The sequence below is a fragment of the Leopardus geoffroyi genome, chromosome C2, assembly GCF_018350155.1.
Source record: "Leopardus geoffroyi isolate Oge1 chromosome C2, O.geoffroyi_Oge1_pat1.0, whole genome shotgun sequence".
Classification (NCBI taxonomy): domain Eukaryota; kingdom Metazoa; phylum Chordata; class Mammalia; order Carnivora; family Felidae; genus Leopardus; species Leopardus geoffroyi.
This window is the reverse complement of record NC_059333.1, coordinates 148,614,011-148,630,513: the sequence shown is the minus strand read 5'-3', so window position 1 is coordinate 148,630,513 and position 16,503 is coordinate 148,614,011. Positions and strand designations below refer to the sequence as shown.

Below are 16,503 nucleotides of genomic sequence, written 5' to 3'. Positions count from 1 at the left end.
ACTTGTTTTTTCTTTAATTGTCTGTTCATATTCTTTGCCCCATTTTCTTTTGGATTGTTGGTCTTTTTTTTTTTTTTTTAACGTTTTTATTTATTTTTGAGATAGCGAGAGACAGAGCATGAACGGGGGAGGGTCAGAGAGAGAGGGAGACACAGAATCGGAAGCCGGCTCCAGGCTCTGAGCCATCAGCCTAGAGCCTGATGCGGGGCTCGAACTCACGGACCGCGAGATCGTGACCTGGCTGAAGTCGGACGCTTAACCGACTGCGCCACCCAGGCGCCCCTGTTGGTCTTTTTCTTAATGATTTCAAGAGCTTTTTCTTGAGGAAGGCAATTAGCCTTTTGTTTTTGTTATATTGTAACATTTCTCTCAGCTTCAGTTGTCATAAGCTTTATTTAGAGTCTGCTGTGCAGAAATTTAAAAAAGTGTATGTTGTTAAAATTATCAAGCTTTTCTTTTGTGATTTCTAGGTCAGTATATGCTTTAAAAGGCCATCCCCACTTCAGGGTTATTTTTAACTTCAGTCTTCCATGTGTTTTCATCTCTCTTTGATCCATCTGGAAGTTATTTTGGAGTAAGAGATAAGACGCAAAACAACGATTCTTTTTTCAGATAGCAACCCAAATGTCTCAGCACATTTGTCGAATAATCAACCTTTCCCCCCCCCAATCTGAAATGTTGCCTTTACCATATAGCCAATTTCCATATGTATGTAGGTCTATTTCCGGACTCTGTTCTGTTCTACTAAAGGTTCTGTCCATTTATATGCCAAAATCACAGTTCTAATTGCTGGGCTCTATATTTTGTGTGGATAACCAGTAGGGATTGCTCTTCCTCATTTCTCTTTCTTAGAATTCTCCTGATATCCTTGCAGGGTATCTACTGTCATATGAAATTTAGAGTCCGCTTGTTACTCCTCCTTCCCAAGTCCTTTTGGGATTTTATTGGGGTCAAATTATATTTGTGTGGACTAATGTAGAGGGAAATTACATCTATATTAAAATATAGCGTCATTCTAGCCAAGAATTGGATACTGTTGGTTCGCAACCCACTTTGGACCTTCCCGGGAGTAATCTGAAACTAGCCCCTCTATGTGGAAGGCACTGAGAGACCAAAGAAAGAGGCAGGCCACTCCAGGTTGGTAGGTGGCAGGTTTAATAAACAAAGAGACCTTACAGACAAGGCTTGTCTTGGGCAACAACAAGACAGTGGATCCCGGTGTCCACCTGCTGAATCTTAGAAGTTCATAAAGAGGCCTTACCTGGGTTCCGTCATGTATACTGTGCAGGTGTTCTCATCACCACGTCACCATCTCAAGGCAATGTCCCTGGAGCAGCCTCTGGGAGCAGGAGAGGCAAGTGGGACCCACATTCCAAAGACAGGGGAGGGGACGAGGAGCCTGTGCGTGCCCAGGTCCAGCTCTTGAGTCAACAGGCAGACGTTCAACGACGTTCCCCAGCAGATATGTCTCTCCATTTATTCATGTTCCTCAGAAGCATCTGCATGTTTCCTTTACTTTCATGTGGGGTTATTCCTGGGCATTTCATCTTCTTGTGACCATTTGAAAATAGGATCTTTATTTCCATCATACGTTCTGGCCGGGAGCCTCAGGTCTGCATGAAGGCTATTATTTCTGTGTATCAGTTTGGTTAGTGGCCACACGCTAACTTTGTATTGCTTCTAATGGTTGCTCAGTTTATCCTCTGGCTTTTCCAAGTATTCCCGCGTTTCCTCTGTAATGAATGCACTTTGTCTTCTCATTGCCTCTTACCTCATTACATTTGCTGGTGCTTCCAGGGCAATGGTGAATATTCATGGAATGATGAACGTGAGTTGTTGCTACAGATCTGGGACCCTTTCTAGGGTTTCACCATTAAACATAATCCTAGTTTTCCACTAAAGATATGATGAGGAACTATTCGTTATTCTTGCTTTATTAAGAATTTCTAGGGGTGCCTGGGTGGCTCAGTTGGTTGAGCGTCCGACATTGGCTCAGGTCATGATCTCTCAGTTCATGGGTTTGAGCCCCACGTCGGGCTCTGTGCTGACAGCTGGGAGCCTGGAGCCTGCTTCGGTTTCTGTCTCCCTCTCTCTGCCCCTTCCCCGCTCATGCTCTGTCTCTGTCTGTCTCTCAAAGATAATTAACGTTAAAAAAATTAAAAAAAAAAAAAAAAGAATTTCTAGGGGCACCTGGGTGGCTCAGTCAGTTGAGCGTCCGACTTCGGCTCAGGTCGTGACGTCGCAGTTCGTGGGTTCCAGCCCTGCGTCGGGATCTGTGCTGACAGCTCGGAGCCTGGAGACTGCTTCGAATTCTGTGTCTCCCTCTCTTTCTGCCCCTCCCCTGATCATGCTCTGTCTCTCTCTCTCAAAAGTAAATAAACATTTTAAAAAATGAATTTTTATTGTCAGGAAAGGATGCAAAATTTTATGAAATGCCTCTGAAGTATCCGTGAAAGAGATCACTATTTCCCTTCTGACGTATTATGTGAGGGCTTCTGTGTAAGGTGTTCTGACAGTGACTCCTCCTAGCTTTCTCAGTTGGAAACGTTATTTGCTGTAAGTGGATTTATCTTTTGATGGCTGTGGTTTTTTGCATTGATGTCTTTTTAGATAAGATCTAGTTCTCCTCAGTGTATCTCCTCAAAGCCCATCAGCCAGTCTATTAACCTGCATCTTAAGCTGGTGCCGCAACTTCTGGCCTCGGGCTTGGGGCAGATGTGGCGTCCAGATGTTCCTCCCCAGAGCCTCCAGGAAGATTGCTCTTTGTCAGGACACGTGGAGAGCACTGCAAGGTGAGTCCTTAGAGAAAAGTGGGAGCAGTGCCCATTAACCCACTCCTCTCCCACTCCGTCCTCCCCATAGAAACCTCAAGAGTTCTCTAACCAGCCAGCCGGGCAGGGTGGGACCAGACCACTGGCCTCCGCGCAGAGAGATGCTGCCATCCTGTGGCAGTCGGAGCCCCAGGCAGCGAGCCTGCCTAGACAAGAGCCACCCTTTCCACCCGGAAGGACGCAGGCCTGTGACTACTCCCAGCTTGGGAGAAGGTCCATGAACAGGGGGCGTGGGCCATCAGGACAGCAGGTGGCTCTTCTGGAATCCATTAGACCCAGATCAGGCACTGGCTGAGGAAACTGTCTTGGCTCAGGAGCTTGATAGGTCATTACAGGACTCTGGCCACCCTTCATGCCCTATACTGGCTCCCCCCAGACCTGCCCTCTCCCACAGCTGGACCTGGTGTCCCTCCTTGGCAGACTGCATGTCTTGTCCCACCCGGATGTCCTGTTCAGGGGCCACAGAGCCAGGCCTCCCCCTGAAAACTTCTGGTGTTGGCATCTTGGGCGGGGAGGCAGGGTGTGATAGGCAGGCTTTAAGTCATCACAGTCCCATGCTGTCAGTCAGTCAGGCACTTCACTCACTCATTCTTTCACTCAAAAAAACCTCAACTAAATCTCTGGTTGTGCTAAGCAAGTGCTGGGTGCTGGGGATCAGACTGAATCATGTCTTCATCTTTGCCATCAAGGGACTTGGGATCTCTGGTGCCACACACTCCCACTCACTGGTCAGAGCCAGACTGCTCGGGTTTGAGCCTAAGCACAACCACGTCCTTGCTAGGGGGTCTTAGGCATGTTACCCAGCCTCTGTGACTCAGTTTCCACATCTTTGAAATGGGGATGATAATGGTGTCTACCTCTTGGCTAGTGGGAGGGACTAAATGAGTTGTGACATGTCAAGCTCTGAGTGGCGCCTGCCACAAAGTAAGGGCTTTACAACTGCTCAAGTAAAAGTGAACAAAAGCTTCAATCCACGTCATGATTGTGTGACACTGCTAGGCTGGTCAGAAAAACCCAACTGCAAAGGTTCGTCCTTGTTTCTTGGGAACTCCTCATTATTTCAAAAGAGGGAAAAAGAATCAAATCCTGAGGGAATGTGGGAAATAGAACTTAATCTTGGCCTTGTGTGGCTGCTAGCCTGCTGCTGTTTAAACTGAATTTCTCTTCAGTGGAAAAAAAGAACCAGACGGTGTGGCAAAATAATCAAACTGGCGACTGGGCCTGGCCAGGCCCTTGCTGTTAAACATTCTAATGAGTATAGAGTTTGAGAAGCCAGGAATATTGTATGGGCCAATACTCCTTCGTGGCTTCCTCTGGAAACATACACGGCCACACATCAAAATCTGCACAGAATGGCCTGGAGATGGGGTCGGAGAGGGTTTGCCAGGAGGAAGGGGGTTTGGTTGGCTGTGCCTCAGGCATGTTATGAAATCCAGAGCACCTACTATGTTTCGGTCTTGCCAGCACTGCCCTGGCATTTACTCTCCCAGCCAAAGAGAAGCAAGCAGGTGGGTGTCTGTCTCACAGACACGTCCATACTCTGGAAACTAGGCCTGCCCATAAGACAAGAGTGGCTACCCTACTGTTAACACTTTATTTCAAACTCTGGGTCTCTGACCTGTGCCACTGGGTGAGCCTGGGGCTTCCTGGTGTGTGTGTGGGTAGGGGAACCCCTGAGATTCCTGGGGGTCTTTGGGCCTGCCGCTCCCAGGGCAGACACAACAGAAGGTTCTTCCACAACAACCACCCCCTTCTTTACATGTATCGTTACTCTACGTGAGCCTCAGGGCAGTCCCATGGGAGTATCCCCGCCCCATTTTGTTGATGAGAAAACTCAGGGGTTTCGAGGTTAAATAACTACCTCAGGTCAAATAGCTAGGGCATAGTGGAGGAGAGGGCATGATACAAGCTTCAAGTGGGTTTAAAATCAATTGGAAGGCTGAGAGGTCTCTGGTGGCTAGCTGTAGGGCTCCTTCCTCAGCCCTGTCCCGATCAACACTTTCACTCGCAGCTGGAGTAAGGACACTGCAGCTAAAGATTTCCACACAGAGCCCTGTCGTGATTCACCTCCCACCCAGTCCTGGGCTTGGGGATCAGTGCGTCACCATCTTCCATTGACCACTACTGGTCCAGGAGTGAGCGTGTTACCTGATTTGGTCCAGTCAGGCTGAAGTGAAGGTTGCTGGAGGAGAGGTTCATTTCCCCTCTGTCTCTCTGTCTCTGTTGCTCTCATTCATCCTCTCCCCCACCCTCTCGTTCTCTCTGGACATGTACAAGGAAACACATACCCACAGTGGCCACCTGCAGGCTTCCAAAGACTATGCTGGGCTGTTAATATTGGGGGTGGTGAGTGGAGAGCAGAAAGAAACCCGAGTCCTTACTATGTCAATAAGGAGCTGCTAAGTCTCCAGCCTGCCCTATCTTGGGACTTGTTGCCACAGATGATCCTAACTTTCCTTACGGTTGAAGGCGTTTTGAATCAGGTGTTTCTGTTACTTGTGGCTGCTGTTATCCAAAGTCCAGGCAGCCAAAGCAGTGATGGTCCATGTCAGGGGTCTTGTTAATGCGCTCACTTCACGAACAGGGTGGGGTTGTTTCCACCCTGGCCAAGCTGGACCAGGGCTTTGTGCATTGGTCTCTAGGCTAAACTTGTCTCTTTCAGTAGTGCCTGTGGGTGTCTTTGGCCCACTGGCCCTGGAAATCCTACCTAACCTGGCCTCACAGAATTGACCTCAACCTGTTGGGGGCGATGGTCTAGGTCTGACATGCAACTTCTCCATCTTGAACTATTGCAAAACAGACAATGTTTTGGGACAGAGGTTGGGACTGTTTAACACTCCCGTTTCTGGACATCTGGTTTTGTGAGGTTTACTGAACCATAGTTATTTTTTTGTTTGTGTCGAAAGAGATCAATTTTGTATTTCTTCAGAATATATGTGAGTTTTCCTACAAAGGGATATGGAAATAATCAAAGTTCCGCACACAGGACCTTTTACTGGCCGGCACTGGGCTGGACTGGGTGGCCTGGGAGGTGGCTTCAACGAGTACTACATCCTGGAGGTGACATTGTCCCGCTTACCCCCATTTATGGGGAGGGGCGGCTGCCATGGGCAGAGGGACGCAGGATGGCGGTGCTGGCTCTGGTTGGCTGAGCAGCGAACCACAGAAGAGAGACACGGGCCATCCAAACACCACCATGCCTGCTGCTGCCTCAGTTGTTGTCGTCATGGAGGATGGTGGGCTCTGTGTCTCCTCGTTCTTCCTCTTCCTCCTTCATAGTTTTGAAAGCTGTTCTCTAGCAAGGGTAAGACCAAATTAATTAATCCCATGAAAAGTAATGATGGAGACCTCATTTGACCTCTATAACTGGCTCACTCTTCCTGATCTTCAGGGAGGCAGGGCAGGATAACACAGAGGGCTGGGCTTCAAGCCAGGCAGAACCTGGTTCAAGTCCAATCTATATTACTTTTTACATTTATGGCCTTCCTGTGTCTGGGGTCAGCATCCCCCTGGGTAAAGTGGGATAATGGTGTCTCCCTTGCAAAGCTGCAGTGAGGAGTGAATGAGCTAGAGGTGGGTGGCAGTGACAGTGGCAGTGGTCATCTGAGTGTTTTGGCTTTTTTTTAATAGGTTACTTTATTATTTTTTTTATGTTTGTTTGTTTAGAGACAGAGAGCTGGGGAGGGACAGAGAGAGAGAGAATCCCAAGCAGGCTCCGCGCCATCAGTACAAGGCGCAACACGGACTCCCACGGACTGTGAGATCATGACCTGAGCCAAAACCAAGAGTCAGATGCCCAACCAACTGAGCCATCCAGGCTCCCCAGTGATGTTTCGTTTGGACACCAGTTCTCCACCGCCCACTGGGTGTCCCACAATTCCATTCTGACACTATCTGCCTGGAGTAAGTGTCATATCCCACAAGTTAAAGGGTTCAGTCCTACAAGACTGTTCCACTTCAGACACCAGTCAGAAGTCCTGGGCTACCCACACTTCTGACCAACTGGCTATAAATCAAGGGTTCTCATGACTCCCTCCTCAGGTTTGATCATTTGCTAGAATGGCTCACAGAGCTTGGAAAAACACTTTACTTACATTTACTGGTTTATTTTAAAGGATACAAATGAAGAGCCAGATGAAGAGGTATGTGGGGTGAAGCCCAGAAGGGTCCCAAGCACAGGAGCTTATGTCCCGATGGAGCTGGGGTGTGCCACCCTCCTGACACGAATGTGCTCACCGACCAGGAAGTGCTCCAAATCTCGTTGTTCAAGTGTTTTTCACCCGATCTCCAGCTCTCCTATCCTTCCTGGAGGTTAGAGGTGGGACTAAAGGTCCTATCCTCTGTTCACGTGTCTTCTGGTGACCAACCCCCCATTCTGAAGCTATCTGGGGCTCCCCTGAGTCATCTCATTAGCATAAACTCAGGTGTGCTCAAAGGGGCTCATTATAAATCACTCAGGAAACTCCAAAGGTTTTAGGAGCTCTGTGCTAGGATCAGGGCACAGAGACCAAATACATCTCTTATTACACCACATCATCATCATCTCTGAGGGAGAGACACCATCGTTGCTTTATCAGACTAAAACCACTGCTGCCTTTGCTGTAAGTCTGTGGCTGTTCTGCATCATCACCACTGCAGGGAGGGAGGTGCCCTGATCCTACCAGAGCTGAACCATGTGCTAGAGAGGAATCACAGAAGTCTCCCGGGGACTGAGGGAGGGAGCAGGCCCTCTCTTTCTGTGGGGCCCCTCACCAGCGTGGTGCCATCTGGCTTTCTGCTTCCCTTGCCCTGACTTTCACTCACCTCCACGCTGAGTCTATCCCTTCTGTTGCCTTGGTCTGGACAGTTGCCCCAAGCAGAGTATGTTACCTGGAGCTGATTTCTAGATTCCCAGGCTGGCACCTTTCCTCTCCAGTGGTGTTGCCAGGCTTTCTAAATTAGTGTAGCCATTCTGCAGAAGGGGGTCTGGGTCTCCATGATGCACACAAGGCTCTTTCAGGAACCGGATTACCTTTGCATCCTGAGAGTTAGCACCCGTGTGAGTCACCATCCTGATTGGTAGAGCCCAGGGGTCCCTGGGCCCTCCCTCTCCTGCGACGCTGACACCACCTGGGGATTTACAAGGACTCAAACCCCAGGTCCCACAACCCGGGAGGATCTGGTAACCTTCCTAGGATTTAGACAAATCCCAGGCAGCTGATCGTGTTTCACATACCTCGCACGGAGGGCACATCTCACACCCTCAGCCTCCTGCTGCTCCCTGCTTCATTTCTCTCTTCCCCTCCTCTCTCTCCTCCCCCTTCCGCAGCAACAAATGGATTTTTCCTCTTGTCCCAAGCACAGCAAGTCCTATGGAGACCATCACCTTCTGTTGTTAGCACTCATCAAGGTATCGTATCCAACCAAATTTCCTTCCCAGCAGGAAAAGGGGTGCATCTCCTCCAGCTCGCCCACCGTGTGACGCCCCCTGCTGCCCCCAAACTCACCCTGTTTGGAATCCACTTCCTGGCACATCCCAACCTTTTCCACACCACCTCCTGCTTCCACCTATCCCTTTCCTGTCTTTCTCCCTACAGCAAGACCCGCCCTCCCATCCTGAGGACTCTGCCACTTCTGTTTTGATGCCTCCTCCCTTCTGGACCCTCTCGCATTGGATGCACACAGTACATAACATCCTCACGTAGGTCGGGGCTGGGCTGTATCCGTGTTTCTGTTTAATTCCTGACTTGCAGGCTGTGACTCCTTCGTTCTGAAGAAAGCTACTGGAAGCAGGTGCGTGGGATGTATTATTGTGCGAATTCTATGACACTCCAAAATGTCATGTGTGTCTCCATGTGTGTCTGGAGGGGCTGGGAGGCAGAACTCCTCAGAACTGTCCCCACACCATGCCTGAGGATTCCCCCTTGAGGCCTCCAGTGTACAAGGAGCCTGTAAGGGGAATGCCTTCCTCCTTCTCTGACTTTGACTCAGGCCTAACAAGGGCTGCAGCTTTTACCTCCAAAGAAAGGAGGAATCCCTGCTGTCGCATTTGCCGCGTAAGGAAAAAGTGGAGTTGTGTGTGAATTTCCCCTGGTTGACAGATGGTCAGCACTGGGAGGCCCAGTGGCCTTAGGCCAGAGTTTGGGGCAGCGACACAGATTCGGCAGTGGGGATCAGTGGAAATCTGTGCGGGGCTGAGGCGTGAGCAGACAGGCCCACGGCCAGCAGGACGAGCTGGCTGGAGAAACAGACCAGAAGCTCCCTCCCTAGCTGGAGGCCAGCCACGAGCTGACCAGCACCGACAGCCACTGTCCCCAGCGTGAGGCCCCAGGGGTCAGGCGGCCCGAGTGCCGGGCCCGGTGGAGGCAGGCATCGAGCCACACCCCCTCAGAGGCTGGATGTCCTCATAGGTCCATGACCGCCTGGACCGCTACTGCTGCGGCTTTGAGCCCAAGCCGTCAGACCCCTGCGTGGAAGAGGGGCTCCGGGAGAAATGCCGGAACCCTGGCGAGCTGCGACTGGTCCACATCCTGGTACGTCCCCTTGTCACCCAGACTCGGGTTTTCATGTCTCCTCCTTCAGTTCATGAGTTTCAGAGATCATGTGACACTGGGGGTTCCCAATCCTATTCTTTTTAGCAGAAGCCTTTGTTTGAATTATGTTTCCAAGAGGCCATAGTATGGAAAACTGACCCAAGTGGGGCTTTGCAAATGTGGTTGAGGTGGGGATGGTGTGGGGGCTGGGTTTTCATCAACTCCACTGTCCCCTTGAGAGTCCGCAGGGAACCCCTAGGGCTCCCAGAAGCAGGTGTGAGGACTGTGTGTCTAGTCAGCCCCCCACATTGTGCCAGCAGCTGTGGAAACTGTGGCCTGGACCGGGGAAGGGCGTTTCCACGGCCGCATGGCTGGTCAGCGGCAGTGACAGGGCTCCCTCCTAGGGCCCAACAGCTCACAGGCCAGTGCTCGCCAGAGGAACACTGCGCTGCCTCCTGTTAAAAGTAGAGCCCAGGGTGGGAAGCGATGTGCAGAGGCCATCAGAGACAGGACTGCCATGGCAGAGCAGTCTCTTCTGTCCAAGGAGCGAGGGGCCGCCCTCTGGAAGGCTCCTCCGCCTTCTCCCCACCCAGTGAGCTGAATATCCACGATGCCTTACTTTGGCCAGTTGCTTTTGGAGAGAGTAGCTGTCAGCACGGTGCCCTGGGCTACCTTCAGGCAGGCCACACCAGCCAGGAGGCCAGGGCTGCCTCGTGAAGCTGCTGGGTGGTAGGAATTCTCCATCTCCTGCCCTCAGAGCTCTCTCTCCTGTTCCCTGGTAAAAGGCAGTTATCCCTGGATGAGGTAAGGCTTTTATATCCATCAGTTACCCCTGGGGGTAGCCATTTCACAGATCCCTTAGGACAGCAGTTTTCGGAGGGAAGAGTCATTGGGCTTTAAGAAATAGATGATCCCTGATGTGTGGAGAGGGGTGAGGAGGGAGAAGAGACAGAGAAGAGGAAAAGCTAGGATCCTGGAGGCAAAAGTTCATATGTTAAGCCTAGGTTAATGGAGAGGATTATGGGAAAACACCATGGAATCCTGGAGAATATATAGGAGTGGGGTGTGTGCACAGGGGTGGGAGTAGGGAGTGGAAGATATGCCACGCCATGTTTTTGAAGTGTTAAAGAATTCCCTTTGGCCGGTTTTAGTTTTGAAAGCGTTTAGGAGTCGCTCAACTCTTCTGCTGTGGGGCTAGAGTATGCTGCCTGGGAATGGAAGGCGTTGTGTGTTCTTGGTGATGCTCAGGGGAATGTGCAGGTGCTCAGGACGGGTGAGCATGTGTAAGCATGCATGTATGCGATGTGCCCTGAAGCCACAACCCCACTGGGTAGGCCATCTCTGCACCTGCCGGTTCGCACCCACACGCCTCACCCCTTCAGCCACCAGAACAGGAATCAACCCCTCTGCCTTGTGGTTTCACAGGGGGCTCTGGGGCTTGGCACCACTGGTCCGGGTTGGAACTAACCAGCTGCTTCTCAGCTGTGTGACTGTGCAAATTACTTAACTTCTTTGTGCCCCTGATGGAGCTAACGCTAGCTCCCCTTCTAAGGTTGCTGGGAGGGTTCACTGAGATGGCAAGATTACTGCTCAGCGTGTGGGGGCCATGAGGTAGCAGGGTGGACTGTGGGACTGTCAGCTCAGGGTCCCCCCCTTCTGAGCCCCTCAACCCTGACAGAGCCCAAGGGTGCCAGCTAGGCCGCAACCTTACCCACCTCTGTCTCTGCCCATCTTCTTCCCTGAGGTCCGAAGCAGTGATCCATCCCATCTGGTCTACATCGATAACGCCGGCAACCTTCAACACCCCGAGGACAAGCTGAACTTTCGGCTGCTGGAGGGCATAGATGGGTGAGGGTCAGCGGGGTGGGACGGGGGTTCGGAGGCTGAGGCTTGATGCCCCTGCTGTAGACTGTGGGGCCTTAAATCATGGCTCCTGTGAAGTCTGCAGTCTTTTAGACAAAGGCTATTGGATCTGAGCCTCAGGAGGGGGTGGGGAGCCCTGGGAAAGCTGAGGGGACACAGCCAGCAGGCCCTTCAACTTCTGGGTGGAGTACCCCCAAGCCTAATAGCCAGAGGGCCTCCTGGCCCAGCGGAACACTGGCAGCCTGCTAGGGCCTGGGGAGGCCAGCCCTTCCCTTGCCCCAGAGGAGGAGCTAGCCTGGGCAGCCTACCTTTCCTGCCCACTCATGAGAGGTAGCTCAGCCTTCTTAGAACTCTTTCTGGCATTTGCCAAGCACAGCAGGAGGCATTTCTCCTGGGGTAGCAGAGGTGACTCCCCCAGCTTCTCTGTGGGGTGGGATCCATCCTAAAGCTCTATCCCCTGCCTGCTGTCACAGCAGGTAGACGGGAGGGTTCCCTGATAACGAGACAGCAGGTGGGCCCTGGGACTTTGCAGGATGACTTTGCCAGGGTTTGCCAGCTGTGCGATTTCTGGCCATCTGGCTTCACCTGTCATGGAAATTTTCTGAGATCGCTTTTGCTTTTCCTTTCTGTTATGGGGCTCGGGGGACCTGACCTCCAGGTTTCCTGAGTCTGTCGTGAAGGTTCTTGCATCAGGGTGTCTACAGAATATGCTGCTCAAGTCACTGCAGATGGACCCAGTGTTCTGGCAAAGCCAAGGCGGGAGACTGGGACTGACGCAGGTTCTCCAGACCCTGGAGCGGCGAGGACAGGTGCTGCTGGAACACATCCGGAAGCACAACCTGACACTCTTCCAGGATGAGGACTCGTGAGCTTGTGCATTGCCCAGGCAGAGCTCCTGCCTCACTGGCGGGGTGCATCACAACACCACTCGAGTGGATGAGCATCCACGCTGGTGGCCACATTCTCTTGGGCCCCCCCCCCAACTTGAAGACAAATGGGAAAAGCCAGAATGTCACAGAATGTGTCACCTGCTTGGGATGGTGAAGGTGGTTGTGGGTGTTGGGTGTTCAATCTTACCACAGTCCTTTCTGTCTTTTCAGCTCTGGCTGTTTACTCCCTTGCACCAATAAATATTTTCAAGAACATTCTATGAACCGCTCCAGATACTGTAAAATTGTGCATCCCACACGCATATATAGAGTGGACGTGTGAGTGCCTGTGTGTGTGTGTGTGTGTGTGCACACGTGTGTGTGAAGTTTCTGGCTGAAAACACCAAGCCAGAATCTTCAGAATCTTGTCAGTAAGCAAGGCCCCAAGCTTCCAGCAAGCACTTTTGTGTCCTGATGTGAACAGGTCTGCTCAGCACAGATCAGTGGAGGCATAAGCAGACACTGTGTGGCCCCTCCCAGCTCACTCAGTGCATGTCAACCACCCCTGGCACCGGAGGACAGGGCCCAGCTCTCTGAGCTTAGCCCACTCGGCAAGACACCGTCCCTAGCCCTCCCCTCAGCACTGGCCTCTTCCTCCTTCCGGAATGGTAGGGGGCGGGGGAAGCCTGCAAGCCCAGCTCTGCCCAAGTCCACAGAACTCCAGGGTTGGGCCCCATGCCCCTGGGCCATCCTCAGTTGAGAATGGCTCCAGCTCGGAGGCACAGGCCTCTCGACATGCTGTTCCTCAACACATACCCCTTCAGTCCCTAGCTTCCACCTCAGAAAGTCTTGTTAAATATATGCACCCTTAACACCCTTAATTTTTTTTATTTTGATTTTCAGAGGCCTGGATTTGAATGCAGGAGCTCTGGGTTCAGATCTGGCCTTGGCCACTTAATGGTTAGCAACTGACAAGTGTTTATTGAGCACCTGCCAGAGTACCGAGTAACGTTTACTGAGCGATGACTACGTACCAGTCGCCGTGACGGTGGTTTATGTGGATCAAGGCACACCTAACCTCGTGACGACTCGACGGGTAGGTGTGATTATTAGCTCCATTTACCGATTAGGTGTGATTATGATTATCTCCGTTGTACAGATGAGGCACAGAGGGGTTTGGTAGCTTGTCCAAGGGCACCCAGCTCATAGATGGAAGGGTCAGAATTCAAACTCAGGCCGGAGTTGTGCTAGCGTGTATTGAGCCCAGGACCACCACTAAAGGGCGCTCCCACCACCCTGCCCAGTGGCTCCGACAGCTTCTCTTCCTCGAATCCCTTTGGATTCGGAGCGGATGATGAGGCAGGGCCAATTCTGTGGAATGTGGAGGAGCAAAGTCCGACCCCAGCCAAGCACAGTCGCGTGCATATGGCTCCCTGCCCATTGCTCTTTGCTCGTTAAAGTCTTCTCCGTCTACAAACTGTGTCTTTTCGGCAAACTTGAAACTTCATCCACTTTCTGTCCTTCTCAGCCTCAGTGCGCGCTGCTGGCCCTAAGCCTCCCCCAGCCATTGCTTCTAGAATGAGAAGGATGTGCCAAGCAAAGCAAACAGCTGGGGATGGAGAATTAGGACCTTCCCATCAACCTTAAGAGGCTTTGAGGACAGCCGAAGGGTCTGGTGAGGCCACCACAATCGCCGGCCACCATGCTGCCTGACTGGCCTCACCCCAGGCCCGACTGTTTCTTTGTACTTCATCCTAAAGGGTCTGTTTCAAGGAAAACGATGGAGAGGCTGGTGACAATAACAGGTTCACGGCTCTCTAGATGCAATGCCAACCATCCCCCAGCTCTGAAAATCAAAAGCCTTTTCATACGTTCGGTGCCAGAACTCCTGTCCCAGTCAGCGTGGATATTCATACATTGTGTTGCATTGCAGAAATACAAGTGTGTTCTGTTATTGGGTGTAACCTCAGACCCTGCGGAGAATATTGCATAATACACAGTACAGGCGACATATTAACATTTCTATATCTGAAAAATTCAGGATTCTGAATGACATCTGACCTCCAGGGTTTGGTTATGGGGTTCCAGACCTGTAGTAACTAATTTGTTACCCACAAGGCATGGTGCTAAGGGGCTTTATACAGAGGATTTCATGAATGCCTTACACTCCCAGCTGTATGATCCTCGCTCTACAGATCAAGAACCTCAGCTGGGGAGGGAGTACATTGCCCCGTGGCCAGACAGATGGAGGTGGCAGAGTCTGCCCATGAACCTGGGGAGCGCTACCTGGCATGAAGTGAATACGGATGGTGGTCTGCACTGTGCAAAGGAGCTGTACCGTGTTCCTCATCGCAAAGCCTCAAAATAACTCCATAAGGTAGGCATTATTGCTCCCATTTGACAGAACAGAAGACTGAGGCTCAGAGACATTGAGTCACTTGCCCAAGGTCACAGAGCAGGTAACTGGTAGGGCTGGGATTTGAACCCAGGCTCATTTAACTCCAGAACCCCTGCCCCCACCACTATAGCATCCTTCCTTCCTTCCTACTGTCATTCATTCACTCATTCAAGAAATCTTAGTGAGATTTCCCACACAGAATATAGAATTTGGAAGGAATCAGTGTGTGTGCTGCATTGTGGTGGCCGCACGTATGCCATTTGGCCATCAGAGTGGGTGTCCTGGCCTTCTGTTGGTAAGCAAGGTCCCTGTCACTGGGGATACAGGAAGTGTGAGGGCAGTGCTGTGGGCAAGAGGGGGTCAGAGCTGAGTCGGCGGGGGTGCAGCACAAGGAGATGTGGGAGGCGAGATCTCTGTGAACGCTGCGAGCCGGGCTTCCCGTGGACCAGGGCTTTCAGAGGAGTGGGCGGTCCCCACTGAACCCCAGAGGCTCACCCACCAGCTCAGACAAGACACTTCCCGCAGTCCCCACTCCTGGGCCACCTGAGGGCCAGGAGCTTCCTCTCCTCTTCTGCTCCAGGCTTCCTCTCCAATCTGCCTTTCCAGGGACCCTGGCCTTTCGTCCCCTGGAACCTGCCCCTACCCTGCCCTAAGGCCTCTCCAGTGGGGAGGATGGATTACTTATCATCACCCTGAAGGAGTTCTTCCCCTCCTGCCCCTCACCTCCTCCTCTTTACTTCACGGGCCCTCCTGTCCTCCCTCGCCCACCTCCGGGCCCACCTGTGGTTCTGGTTAGCACTGTTCAGGGGATGCTTATTTGGGGAGTGGGGCCTGCTAGGGCATGTGGGTATAGGGGCCAAAGGTAGAGTAACCTGTGCAACATCTGGTATTGTCCAACCGATGAGAGAAGTCATTTCATGGAGGGAGGCACAGGAGACAAGATAAGTGAAGTCCCTTCACGCTGATGGATGCAAGAATATGGATTTAAAACAATTTTTTTAATGTTTATTTATTTTTGAGAAAGAGAGAGACAGAGTGTGAGCAGAGAAGGGGCAGAGAGAGAGGGGGAGACACAGAATCTGAAGCAGGCTCCAGGCTCTGAGCTGTCAGCACAGCTTAGAGTTGTGGGATTCCAACTCATGAACTATGAGATCATGACCTGAGCCGAAGTTGGAGGCTCAACCAACTGAGCCCCCCAGGCACCCCAAGAATATGGATTTTTTTTAATTTTATTTTTAATTTTTTTAAATTTATATCCAAATTAACTAGCATATACTGCAACAATGATTTCAGGAGTAGATTCCTTAATGCCCCTTACCCACTTATCCCATCCCCCCTCCCACAACCCCTCCCATAACCCTCAGTTTGTTCTCCATATTTATCAGTCTCTTCTGTTTTGTCCCCCTCCCTGTGTTTATATTCTTTTTGTTTCCCTTCCCTTATGTTCATCTGTTTTATCTCTTAAAGTCCTCATATGAGTGAAGTTATATGATTTTTGTCTTTCTCTGACTAATTTCACTTAGCATAATACCCTCCAGTTCCATCCACGTAGTTGCAAATGGCAAGATTTCATTCTTTTTGATTGCCGAGTAATACTCCATTGTATATATATATACATATACCACATTTTCTTTATCCATTCATCCATCGATGGAAATTTGGGCTCTTTTCATACTTTGGCTGTTGTTGATAGTGCTGCTATAAACATGGGGGTGTATGTGTCCCTTCGAAACAGCACACTTGTATCCCTTGGATAAATGCCTAATAGTGCAATTGCTGGGTCGTAGGGTACTTCTATTTTTAGTTTTTTTAGGAACCTCCATACTGTTTTCCAGAATGGCTGCACCAGCTTGCATTGCCACCAACAATGCAAAAGAGATCCTCTTTCTCCACATCCTCGCCAACATCTGTTGTTGCCTGAGTTGTTAATGTTAGCCATTCTGACAGGTGTGAGGTGGTATCTCATTGTGGTTTTGATTTGTATTTCCCTGATGATGAGAGATAGTGAGCATTTTTTCATGTGTCGGTTG

The 16,503-nt window shown here is 51.0% G+C and overlaps 2 protein-coding genes across 9 annotated transcripts in view; one reads left to right on the top strand and one right to left on the bottom strand.

Annotated features, from left to right (window-relative positions):
- Positions 1-16,503, top strand: part of GASK1A (golgi associated kinase 1A) — a 67,583-nt gene that overhangs the window by 45,146 nt on the left and 5,934 nt on the right. For 2 of the 7 annotated variants that reach the window (XR_006701095.1, XR_006701097.1), the window contains exons 3-7: positions 9,221-9,343; positions 11,088-11,191; positions 11,865-12,015; positions 12,979-13,171; positions 14,271-15,552. Coding sequence is in view for 2 of the 7 variants with exons in the window: in XM_045436959.1 (XP_045292915.1) it covers positions 9,221-9,343; positions 11,088-11,191; positions 11,865-12,075 (438 nt within the window). In the remaining 5 variants the exon portion in view is untranslated. Of the gene's footprint in view, positions 1-6,497; positions 6,735-8,407; positions 8,604-9,220; positions 9,344-11,087; positions 11,192-11,864; positions 12,357-12,978; positions 13,172-14,270; positions 15,553-16,503 lie in introns of those variants that run through there. The other 5 variants (XR_006701096.1, XM_045436959.1, XM_045436961.1 and 2 more) reach the window with 5 other exon arrangements.
- POMGNT2 (protein O-linked mannose N-acetylglucosaminyltransferase 2 (beta 1,4-)) overlaps positions 2,318-16,503 on the bottom strand; it is a 74,054-nt gene continuing 59,868 nt past the window's right edge. Inside the window, exons 6-8 of one of the 2 annotated variants that reach the window (XR_006701092.1) lie at positions 11,059-11,174; positions 5,120-6,126; positions 2,318-2,799 (exon numbers count right to left, since the gene is read on the bottom strand). The gene's annotated coding sequence lies outside the window, so the exon portion shown is untranslated. Of the gene's footprint in view, positions 2,800-4,698; positions 6,127-11,058; positions 11,175-16,503 lie in introns of those variants that run through there. The other variant, XR_006701091.1, reaches the window with a different exon arrangement.